This window comes from Microtus oregoni, unplaced genomic scaffold (assembly GCF_018167655.1).
Source record: "Microtus oregoni isolate MIOR12 unplaced genomic scaffold, Mior012 000005F_ref0000423, whole genome shotgun sequence".
NCBI classification, from domain to species: Eukaryota; Metazoa; Chordata; class Mammalia; order Rodentia; family Cricetidae; genus Microtus; species Microtus oregoni.
Window position 1 is genome coordinate 36,374,863 of NW_024543064.1, and position 12,862 is coordinate 36,387,724.

At 42.7% G+C, this 12,862-nt stretch overlaps 1 protein-coding gene across 1 annotated transcript in view; it reads left to right on the forward strand.

Moving 5' to 3' along the window:
• Positions 1–7,571: 7,571 nt before the first annotated feature.
• The window catches only part of Cmpk1 (cytidine/uridine monophosphate kinase 1), a 31,001-nt gene continuing 25,710 nt past the window's right edge, over positions 7,572–12,862 (forward strand). Inside the window, exon 1 of the mRNA XM_041651787.1 lies at positions 7,572–7,826. Coding sequence (XP_041507721.1) covers positions 7,659–7,826 — 168 coding nt within the window. The 5' untranslated portion in view covers positions 7,572–7,658. The remainder of the gene's footprint in view (positions 7,827–12,862) is intronic.

The window sequence follows — 12,862 nt, forward strand, 5'->3', positions numbered from 1 at the left end:
CTGTGAACTTTACACAAACCTACAGTCACCTGGAAAGAAGGAAATTAAAATAATTACTCTGATCAGTTTGGCCATAGGCCATGTCTGTGAAGAATTTTATTAATTCTTAATTAAGGTAAGAGGGCCCAGCCGACTATGGGTGGTACCATCCCTAGGCAGGTCGGCCTGGGTTGGAAGAAAGGTAGCTGAGCCAACCAGGAAGCGGCATTCCACAAGAGCTTTCCTACCTGGCCTCTGCCTTCACTTGATTATGGGCTGTTGTATCATGTAAGCCTTGAAATAAAAAAAAATAGGTATTTATTTACCTATTTATTTTTTTGAGACAATTTCCTTGTGTTGCTGGCTGTCCTGGAATTCACTCTGTAGACTAGACTAGCCTCAGACTCATGGAGATCTGTCTGCCTCTGCCTCCCAAGTGTTGGGATTAAAGGCCTGTACCACCACTGTTCTGGTTTTTTGCTCATTTTAAAAGCAGGGTCATACTATGTATTCCTGGCTGGCAATGAACTCATGAATATCCATCTGCCTTTGCCTTCTGGGATTGAGGGCACGCGCCACCACATCTAATCCTTTCCTCCCCAGGTTGCTTTTGGTCCTGGTGTTTATCACAGCTGCTGAGAAGCAGATTAGAACAGACACCAGTTCCAAGTGGTCAGCCCTAAACATATACACATATCTGTAGCATGGTCACCATGATGAGACCAGGTACGTGTTCTATCTGAAGGTACTCTCACCAAGAGAATAAAGGCTACTGCTATCAGGAAAGAGGAAGTTGGAATCAATGATTTTTCTTCTTCCGTGTTCTTTTATGCACTCTTCTAAACCTCCAAACACCCAACTTTCCCCTTTCAGTTTTGACTTCTAAGTTTTACTACTGCTTTTTAAAAAACAACTACTTGTGCTTTGTAGATGGCTCAGTGGGCAGACACCTGCTACCGCGCCTAACGACTTGAGTTTGATCTCTGGGCCCCAGATGTTGGGAGGAGAGAAATGACTCCTGAAAGTTGTCCCGTGACCATACCTGCACTGTGGCATGTACACCCATGTGTACACACACACACACACACACACACTATAATACAAAAAAAAAAAGCAAGCCAGGGATTGGGGGCACACACACACCTTTAATCCCAGCACTCAGGAGGCAAAGACAGGTGGATCTCTGAGTTCAAGGCCAGTCTGGTTTACATAGTTTCAGGACAGCCAGAGCTACACAGAGAAACCATGTCCTGGAAAACAAACAAACACTAAATGCAACTGCTATAGTGCCCTTTTAAAATGTTATTGTATGGGCTGGAGAGATAGCTCAGCAGTTAAAAGCACTGACTGCTCTTCCAGAGGTCCTGAGTTCAATTCCCAGCAACCACATGGTGGCTCACAACCATCTATAATGAGATCTGGTGCCATCTTCTGGCCTACAGGCAGGATACTTGACTGACTGACTGACTGACTGAATGAATGAATGAATAATAAATAAATCTTTAAAAAAAATGTTATTGTATGAAACAGAGTATTCCTGGATTGGTTTGTTCTCTTCATCCTCCTGCCTCCACCTGCCTCCCAGAATCTGATAAAACCTTTCAATAGGAGGTTCTCCTTTCCTGAACCAATATATTTTCTAACTGCATTCTAAGTACTTTTTATTATATCCACATATAAGTGTAGACCTCACCCCTCACCAAGGAAGCTTTTCTCAGCAGACCAAGACCTTTACAGGAATCCCAAACTAATCAACATACTGAGAAAACTGACCCGGGTGCTCAACAGTAACTGATACACCTACAACACAACCCTACCACAAGACTCGGAACACCACGGAAGCGAGGGCTGGGAGACAGACTGTAAAAGCCAGAAGACGGTCTGCTGTGAGATAAAATCATGTATATTACAGGGAAGATGCACCAATGAAATCTCAAAAAATATGGTCACCTAGACAAGAGCTGCACAATGATGACACCAGTTGATATGCCAACACAGTAGAAATCGCACAGGGCCCCATCTTGAGATGAAGAGTGTGGCGATCTGAATGAAAATGGCCCTAAACTTAAATATTAAGTTCCAGGACAGCCAAGGCTACACAGAATCCCTGTCTCAAAAACAAACAATTAAAATGCAGACATTTATGTATGGATTGATATACATACAGCTCCTTCAAGAATACTGCCAATACCACTACACTCTGCACTTTGGACCTTCCTGTGACTCAGCAGTTAAAGGCTATCTGGTAGAGAAAAAGTCTGGCACAGAAATATGACAGAATCCTGATTGTTTTAATATTTCATGGGTTTTGTTTTGTTTTCCAAGGCAGGGTTTCTCTGTAGCTTTGGAACCTATCCTGGAACTCACTCTGTAGACCAGGCTGGCCTCAAACTCAGACATCTGCCTCTCTCTGCCTCCCAAGTGCTGGGAATAAAGGTGTGTACCACCACTGCCCAAATATTTTATGTTTTAATATCATCCAGAAGTAGTTAACATAAGCAAAGCAGCTGGTACATAATGGGTATTCAAAAATATTCAAGTGTATTTTTTGTCACTTTATGAATTATTGTTGTGGAATATGTCCCTACTTCTGTTTAAGATACTTTTGTATATTGATACAAATGTAAGATTACTTTTGTTATACTATATATTTGTTTAGGAAATTTTTGCATATTGTTCCAAACTAAGGTTATTTTTGTCTTATTGCATCATACATTTCTACTTCTGGTTAAGATATTTTTGTATATTGTCATAAATTCCAAGTTACTGTCCTTATACTGTACATCTATTTCTATTTTTGCATAAGTATTACCTCTCCAGCCTGTTTAATTTTGTTATGTGAAGCTTTAGTCCTTAAGCTATATAGGTTAATAAGAACTTCAAGTTAATAGTCACCCATTTGTCAAACTTAAAGTTGTGGTAGTTAGGTTTTGAGGCATACAGAGATATGTTCCAAATAGATAGGTTATCTTCAAAGACCTACAGAATATGGCATTTAAAATGTTTTAATAACTTAGAATTCTTCTATTTTGTTTTTGAAGATAGGGTTTCTCTGTGAAGCTTTGGTGCCTGTCCTGACAATAGCTCTGTAAACCAGGCTGTTCTAGAATTCACAGAGATCTGCCTGCCTCTGCTGCCCAGGTGCTGGGATTAAAGGTGTGCACCACTGCCTGGCTAGAATTCTTTTGATGTGAGACATGTTTGCTCCTAGTAGCACCAATCTACTTCCAAGAGGATGATTGGGCACCAAAGACACTCTAGATGGAGTTTGTTTCCCTTTTGGCAAAACTGTCCTATTGGGCAAGAAACTCCCCTTGCTTTGGCTGCTGACAGTAAGTACACTGTCCAATCTGGACCAGCAGGGCACAAAGAAAAGAGACTGCAGAACTTTGCCAAGACAGGATAGAAAAATCCTTTAAATTTTCCTGCTTCTGAAAATGGTCTGTCAGATATTTTAGGCCTATAGCCAAAGTTGAATGTCCCAACATTACAGAGAAATCTTGGGTGACTGTCCAGTCAGCCAGCCTTTCTGTCATTTCTTGCATTTTTATTTATTTGTTTTTAATATTTATTTATTTATTATGTATACAATATTCTGTTTGCGTGTATGTCTCCAGGCCAGAAGAGGGCACCAGACCTCATTACAGATGGTTGTGAGCCACCCTGTGGTTCCTGGGAATTGAACTCAGGACCTCTGGAAGAGCAGCCAGTGCTCTTAACCTCTGAGCCGTCTCTCCGGCCCTCATTTCTTGCATTTTTAAAAGGTTGCTTATTTGCACTTCCTGCCTACTCAGGTAATATTATTTCCCTTCTCAGGTCTTTGATGGAGTTGAAGACTAGACAGCTACAGTTACCGTTCTCCTGAATCTTTTTTATAAAAGATTTATTTATTATGTAAACAGTGTTCTACCTGCATATATGACTGCAGTCCATATCTGGAGAGAACCAGATCTCATTATGGATAGTTGTGAGCCATCATGTGGTTACTGGAAACTGAACTCAGGGCCTCTGCATGAGCAGCCAGTGTTCTTAACCACTGAGCCGCCTCTCCAGCACAGTTCTCCCAAATCTTAGCAAAGGACATCTTTGTCTTAGCTGGAAGGTTGGAACCTTCTGAGCTTGGATTGGAATTTCCCTGTAGCACAAATAATAAAAACCCAGAGACAGACATTGGGGTTCAACCTTAAGATCAGAAAAGCAAAGCAGCCAACCACTGGCTCTTATCTCTACCTCAGACCAAAAATGGGTGAGATCCTGTCTCCACAAATCCTGAAGACTCTTCACCCCACTGAATTCTGTCTCTTCCCCCTTATAGCCCTCTCTGCCTAGCCATTTCACTCCTGTCTCCACCTCCGCAATGCTGGGATTAAAGGGGTGTGATCCCAAGTGCTAAAAACCACCTTTGTGTGAGCCTTTTCTCTTTTAGACAGATTTAATCTTCTGTAGCCCAGAGTGGCCTTGAACTAACAGAGATCTGCCTGCCTCTCCCAAGTCCTGGGATTAAAGGTGTGTGCCACCACTCCCTGGCCTGGACTAGTGTGGTGCTTTGCCCTCTGATCTTCAGGTAAGCTCTGGGCTAGGCAGAGAGGGCTATAAAGGGGAAGAGACAGAATTCAGTGGGGTGAAGAGTCTTCAGGCTTAGTAACTCCTAGCTTCTTATTGCTAAATAGCCTTGGGCTGATTTTAGTTTCAGACCCCCCCCCCCCCCAAAACAGGGTTTCTTTGTATAGTCCTAGCTGTCCTGGAACTTCCTCTATAGACCATGCTTGCTTCAAACTCACAGAGATCCACCTGCCTCTGCCTTCTTAGTACTGGGATTAAAGGCCTGTCCCACCACTGCTGAGTTTTGTTTTGTTTTTTTTTCCCTAAAGCAGGGTGTCAGGTAACCCAAGCTGACTTGGAACTTGCTATATAGTAGAAGGTAGCCTTGAAGAATTGCTTTTCTTACCTCCATCTCCCAGCTGTTACAATTACAACTGTGTATCAAGCTCTCCAATTGGAGATGGAGGTCTCACTATATAGCTCTGGCAGGTCTGGAATTTACAGTGTAGACCAGAGCAGGGTGGCCTTGAATTTACAGAGATCCACCTGCCTCTGCTTCCCGAGTCCTGGGAATAAAGGGTCTTGCTTCAAACTCATCATTTCTCTGCTTCAGCTTTTGACTTCAGGTTTCTTCGGTAACATAAGTTTACTGAACAATAGTCATGTTGCTATACATGAGATTTAGCTATGACAGGGCTCAATAAGCAATATATGATATTATAGAAATATCAATGATAAAATATTAATTATACTTCTTCTCTGGCAATAAATGGGAATATCCCATTCCTCTTCTTTGCCGGAAGGAAAAGAGACATCGTGGAAGTGAAGGAGGAAGGAACTTGAGAGAAGCACAAAAAGCTGAGTGGGAAGAAAAGAGCCCAGAAGAGCGTCTTTGGGAGGATGCTGGATCTCTAATCACCGCATGACTGCTATCCTCAGCTGCCTAATTTTGAGGATTCCAGCCTCTCTGCAGATCCCACAAATTTTGCCTTTTGTAACTTTTTTTGAGAAAGTTGGAAGTTTAATTTGCTTTCTAACCAACCAAATTTCTGCATTGAGTGCATGGCATATTTAAATGTTCCTGTGTCATCAAAGAAGCTATCGATTCTGGAGAAATTTTTGATTGAGTTGACTTTTTAAAAAACTGTTTGAATCTTAATTGTATTGGAGAAGTTTAGTAACAAGCATTTGGGTTTTCATAGACTTTACCTCCATTCTGGTGGATAAGCTCAATAAAGGTTATAGTCTGTCCCCGCCTCCACACCGAAGGCAAGGAGATAAGAGGGTGAAATGAAAGAAGGGAAAACAGAAGGGGAGAGGGAGAATGCCAGAAAGTCACAAAGGGGACTGACTAGGAGAGGGAAGGGAATAAGTTAGGGAGAACAAAACACAGGGAACAGCAGGCAGGAAAGGACAGCAGGAGAGGTGTAGGAGGCCAGGGAATAGGGCGAAGAAAAGGGCAACAGAAGGGACAAAGAAAGAGGGTAATCAGAGGGCTGCACTGCCACCTTCAAGCATGCCAGCTTTTCTCTCAACCTCTGGGCACCTTTATCACAATGGTAACTGACTCCACCTTTCACCTGGACGATAAGGCTAATGCCCACCCTGGTCACTCGGTTCTAAAAACGGACATGCACTCTTTCTCAGCCTTCTAGTCTTAGTCACATGGTTACACGTTGGATGGGCATCACACAAACTCACAATCTCTGAAACCTCATTTCCCAACATCCTGTACAGATCGCTAGCCTCTCTGCTGCCAGTTCACTTGATCGAGCACCTGCCACGGTATCCACTTCCTAGTCAATGCTCAAATATCCTGGTTCCTTTCCCTGCCACCTTCCACTCCCACTCCACAAATGCTACTGTTTGCTTTCCTGTATGCTTTCCATTAAACATTATCATAAACACCCTCAACTCTCTGAACCTCTCGCCCTCTCTGTTGTACTTACCATGGAAACTCAACCCTGAAAGATCACAACCATCTGCCTTCTCTACCTACACTGGAACTATTAAGCAGCTTCAGTTAAGTGAATTCATGGTCTCGGGAACACCACATGAGCTTTTTGGGAACACCACATTCTCCAGATTTTCCTCCTGTCAACAGAAGTCTGAAGAAAAAGAGGCATTTCTGTGTTAAACATTCTACAAGGCTAACTAATCAGAACTTCAGTGATTTTGGAGAGCTGGACTGCTGCAGGTCCAGAGCCAAACCCAGGCTATCTTAGTCCCTAAACAGCTATTTATTGCCCACCTCTGTGTGTGACCTAACATTCTTGTGACTATTAGGTAAGTCCTTTTGTAATGTACAAACAGAACCCTAGTTTTCAGACCCAAACGCTAAGAATGAATTCTTATAGCGTCTGAGGCCTATATAGGGCAGAGATTACCAGCTCTGCTATAAGCCATTTCCACTAACTTATCTGAAAAAAGCCGTGATGTATAGCTTCTGTTCTGTTATAAAAAACTCATGAAAATGCTACCGCTGTTGTCTCCAACTTTCAAAGGTTTGTCTTCATCCAGGCTCACTTTTTAGACTCGTCCTTCTCTGTTAAGGTTTTTCCCTAATGGCCAGCAGGGCTATGCTTAAAGGCTTTCCCGGCGGCTAGAATGTAATCTAAATGCTCAAGTCTCCATCTATCACTTTCCAATCCCTTTATCAAGTCTTAACCTTCCCACACGCCCTCCTCTTTCGGTGGGTTACTGCACCCTAGTCTCTGCTCTTCCCAGTCTCCAAGTCTTGGTTCCAAGGTCACCTCTTCAGAGGCCGTCTCGGCAGATTTCAACCAAACTGTTCCTGTTTCTCCCTTGGTTTCGTTCCCAGCAGTGCGGTTATTCCTATTGATTCCTGTGTTTGCTTATTCAGTTCAGCCACTTCTCGTGGGAAAGGGAACTCTGAACGACGAAACAACAGGTCCGGCTAAGGATTCACCCAGCATCCTATACCAAAAATCTCCGGGTCTCCTGACACGTTGGAAAGGACCGGAACCGCAAGCGGAAGCTGGCGCCTAGCAGGAGGCCCCGCCCCTTCCGGTTGCGGCGGCCCGCAGCTGGCGGCGGGGCCCGGCGCCCGCTCAGCCCGCCCCCTCTCTGCTGCCCCGCCCGCCCCGCCGCGCCGGCCGCTGTCAGAGGTGCGGTGTATGCTGAGCAGCTGTTGTCGCCGGCTGCTGCACGTCCTGGTCCCGAGCTTCCCGCCGCTGACCCGTGGACTGCGGCTCTGTCCCGGCCACCTCATGAAGCCGTTGGTCGTGTTCGTTCTGGGCGGGCCCGGTGCGGGCAAGGGGACCCAGTGCGCGCGCATTGTCGAGGTGAGGCCGTGCGGGAGGGCGACGGAGAGCTCCGGGGCTGAGCGGGCCCGGGCCAGCGGGAGCTGCCGCGTTGGCTGCCGCGCCCCCCGCCGTGGGCAGCGGACTACGAATCCCGACGGCCACCGCGCGCCGGGGCCGAGGGGCGTCGAGTCTGAGGCGCGCGCCGCGTTGTCCGCTTTGTTCCCGCGCGCCCTTGCTTCCACTCCCGGGACCGGGGTCTTGTCTCCTCGCTCGGTCCCGGCCTGTCAGTCCTCGGCTAATCCTAACCCGGATCTTGTGGTAGTTAAAGTACCGGAGCCGTGTGAGCCGAGGTGCTAACCTTTGGCCCAGCTGCCAGCTCACACTTTTCTTGGGGTGAGTGAGTCACTCGCTCTCCGAACCTCAATTATCTAATCAAATAAGAAACTCTGCTCTCATGTTAACTGAGAAAGTAAGACACCACCCAAGTCTAAAGTCTCCTTATTAAAAAAAAATGTTTGCTGTAGGACTGGAGCGATGGCTCAGCTGGTTAAGTCGCTTGCCACAAAGTTCCATCCCAAAGACCCACATGGAAGGAGAGCACCACCCCCGCGAGTTGTCCTCTGATTTTTATACTCGAGCTGTGGCTGAGAGTTTGCCCACACAAATAAATTAATACAATAAAAGTTTTGACATAAGTTTGCCAGTTCCATTCTGTTAGTATTTGAGGTCCGGTTGGCATGGTCCGGAAAGAGGTAGTTATTGGGTTCACACCCCGTTTTTCTATCCTCTGGGAGCAGTAATGATAAGGTGAGGAAGACTTAATGGGCAGTCTTGGGCAGTGTTTGAAAGCAAAACAAAGCAGTTAGAAACAACAGGCAACCAGAGTTGGGGTCAAACACCAAACGTTCACCATTAAATGGAGTGCTTGGCAAAAGTTTTTGACCCAGAACTTGATAAATAATTTCTTTTCGTAGGTTATGGCCTGTATTTGCTTTGGAGTTTTCCACGTTCATGCATTCAACTCTTGTCCTATACTCTGTTCTCTAAAGAACACCCACAAATAGAGTGTGTTCTAAAAGTTGGGTTTATAATTAGAGGCAACTTCTGAAAACCAGGTCTGTCAAAAAGTACATAGCATTTTCCTCATTTTTCTTGCTGTTGGTTTTCACTTTTTAAAAGCGAAATGTCAAGTGGATAGTCTCAGGTTTCTGTTATAAGCACGATGATTAAAATATAAATAGCGTGGTAAAAGAAGGAGCAGGAACTTTATAGTCAAAACAAATAACGGTTCAAGGCTTGATTCTGCTACTGTTGTTTTTCTAACTCCAGAGAAGTTACTTTTAGCTTGAGTTCCTTTTTAAGAATGGAGAAAATAGAATCTGTTTTGTATTTGTGACTATTAAATGAGGCCTGACACCTGGCAAATGTAGATGCTTTCTCCTTTAAGCTTCCTGGTTTTATTATATTGGTCATTTCATTTATGTTTAGAAAGACAACAGGTTTATTTAATGTACTGTAAGGGCAGCAGGCTGGGCAGTAATAAGAGTATTATCTGAAGCTGGTAATTTTTATTTTGAAGGTGGGTTAACATTTTAAAACTTGACATATTACTTTCATTTTTGAGTGCACCCAGATACTTTGTTTCTGAGTCTATAATGTGTCTTTAAAGGGCCACACTCAGCCTAACTGCACAGATACTCTACTGGATTCAAAGTCTCTGTGTTCAGTAATTAGTATTTCTGTTTCATGAATTGATAGCTGGTAATACTTAAACCTGCTCATATCAATTACAAGAGTCCATGATGAGTTTTTTGTTTTGTTTTGTTTTTTGAGTGCTTCTTTTACTTACTGTTTAAGATGGCAGCTATATTATGAACTTCGGAACCCAGGTCTCAAACATGAAAGATATGCACTCTTCTACAGAGCATCTCTCTTTGTACTTTTTACTTTAAAGTTCTCAGTAAGTTGTCCCTGCACTTACTCTGTAACCAAAGCAGGCCTTGAGCTTGTGGTCTTCCTGGCTCAACTTCATAAATAGCTGTGATTATAGACCTCTTCCACCAAACCATCTAGAATAAACTCTTTTGAAGTGTTTGCTGTTGATTCTAGTTACCATAAACATTCAACTGATAATCTGCCAATTTCAAATGTATAATTTAAGAGTCACTGTTCCTTAGCTGATTAAACAAACACTGGAATGCCTGTGGTTTGGGTAAGTCAGGTGTTTTCCCCTCTGTGAGTCTGCATTTTGACTCACTGTTTCATCATGTAGGCAGCTATGAACTTAATCCCCAAAGATAGCAAGTTTTAAAATTAATTTTTTTTCTGTAGGGAAAAAGTTATATAACTCAATGTTAAATTCTCCAACTCTCATGCCAAAGAGAATTTAGTTCACAGGGTACCTGAAATGTGGCCGACTATAGAATTGTTTTTTGGAGAGAAGTTATTTTTGTTTCTGACTCAGGTTGCCAGAAGTTGTGCTGTATTGTTTGTTTATTTTGAGGAATGGTCTCCTTATGCTAACCCAGGCCGTCCTCAAACTCTGTTCTCCTGCCTCAGCCTTCCTTCTGTTAGGATTTGTGCTGCCGGTTGCTGTCAGAAGTACAGCTTGGTTTTAGGGATTCACAGTCTGAGGGTACCTTGCCCTCGTGTCATGGAGGATTGGAGTTAGTAGGTAAGGGAGTGTGTTGAAGAGAAGCTGGTAGTTTTTTCTGAGTCACTCCACTTTTTTAATGCTCCATGGGCAGAAAAGAACAGATCTGATTGAGAACCTTTTAAGGTATCTCCTAACTGGAAGAGAAATTTTGGGGGAGCTTTGGGAATTGACTTAACTCATTTATTTTAATAGTCCTTTTCAATTTAATTTTATTTTCTAATTAATTCGAAATCCATATCCTCTTGTACTATTTTTTTAATTAGCCATTTTCTAAGTCAGTGTAATACTTTTATTCGAATTAAATACTCAGTGGAATTATTGAATAATGATATATTTCTAAAACTCAGGGATGCTGTATCATGTAAAACATTTCCTACTTCCTTATGTTGTGTATACATATGTGTATGTGTGCATATGCTATGGCACATGTGTGGAAGTCAGAGGATAACTTTGTGGAGTTGTTTTTCTCCTTTAACTTATATGTGAGCTCAGGGATGGGAATCAGGCTCATTTGTGAATTTTTAAAAAGTAAGCTTTATATTTATTTTGGTCCAAAAAAAATTAGAATTCTGTAATCTAAACTTCTCTTCAAAAATACATCCACAATTTTGCATTGGTTCTTGGAGAGATAATTTTTTTTGGGGGGGGGGGGTTTCGAGACAGGGTTTCTCTGTAGCTTTGTAGCCTATCCTGGAACTAGCTCTTGTAGACCAGGCTGGCCTCGAACTCCCAGAGATCCGCCTGCCTCTGCATCCCGAGTGCTGGGATTAAAGGCGTGCACCACCACCGCCCGGCTAGAGAGAGAATATTTAATTATCTGAATGGCTAACTCATACTATGCTTTAAAAAGTTTTAAAAGTTTTGAGTGAGATTGAATTTGAGCATACAGAAATCAGAAATTTGATTTTGTTTACCTTTTTGTCTCTGTTGTTGAGCATTGTACCTAGCATATAGTAGGTACTTGTTGAGTAAATATTGATGATAGAGATATTAATGTATCCTGAAACTGTATACATCTTAAAAATTTGTTCCCTAGGGGGCACCCAAGTAGCTTTCTGGACCTTAAGCATGAGTGAAGCCAGTCTTTGGGGTTCTTTTGTTTACTCTGAGTGAATGAATGGTGAGTATGCTGAGCAGAACTTTCAGTTTCAAAATCCAGAACTCATCCTGTACCCTAAGAAGGAATGAGCTAGGAAAAGTCTGGTCGACCTTAAGGTCTGGCCTTTTAAGAATAGGACTTTTTCTTCTTGGGAGGGTATAGTTAAAGATTTATTTTTTAAAGGATAATTTAAAAGCTTTAAAGACGCTATAAAAGAAAAAAAAGAAAAAAAAGACTATAAAAGATATGGCCTACAAAATACTTGCCTCTTGGGGATAGAGAGATGACTCTGTGGTTAAGAGCACGGTCAGAGGACCCAGTTAGATTCCTGGTACCCACATGGGTACCATCCATAACTTCAGTTCCAGGGGATCTGAATCCTGTTTTGTCCTCCACAGCACTAGACATGCACATACATACATGCTGGAAAAACACCCATGTGAATTTAAAAAGCAACAAAACTTGACTCTATTAAAGAACCACTATTTTGGAGGCTGGAGAGATGGCTCAGTGTTTAAGAGCACTGACTGCTCATCCAGAGGACCCGGTTTTAATTCCCAGCACCCACATGGCAGCTCACAACTGTCTGTAACTCCAAGATCTGACACCCTTATACAGACACATGCAGGCAAAACACCAATGCACATAAAATAAAAAAATTAAAAAAAACACTTTCTTTTTTTTGTTATTGGTTTTTTTTTATTGATATTTATTGAGTTCTACATTTTTCTCTGCTCCCCTCCCTGCCTCTCTCCTCCCCTGTTCAACGCTCCCCCAAGGTCCCCATGCTCCCAATTTACTCAGGAGAGCTTGTCTTTTTCTACTTTCTACTTCCCATGTAGATTAAAATCTATGTAAGTCTCTCTTAGTGTCCACATTGTTGTCTAAATTCTCTGGGATTATGGTTTGTAGGCTGGCTTTCTTTGCTTTATGTTTAAAAAACACCTATGAATGAGTACATGTGATAATTTTCTTTCTGTGTCTGGGTTACCTCACTCAAAATAATGTTTTCTAGCTCCATCCATTTTCCTGCAAATTTCAAGATGTCATCATTTTTTTTCTGCTGAGTAGTACTCCATTGTGTAAATGTACCACATTTTCCTTATCCATTCTTTGATCTAGGGGCATTTAGGTTGTTTCCAGGTTCTGGCTATGACAAGCAATGCTGCTATGAACATAGTTGGGCACATGTCCTTGTGGCATGATTGAACATCCTTTGGATATATACCCAAAAGTGGTATTACTGGGTCTTGAGGAAGGTTGTTTCCTAATTTTCTGAGAAATCACCACACTGACATCCAAAGGGGTTGTAGTAGCTTG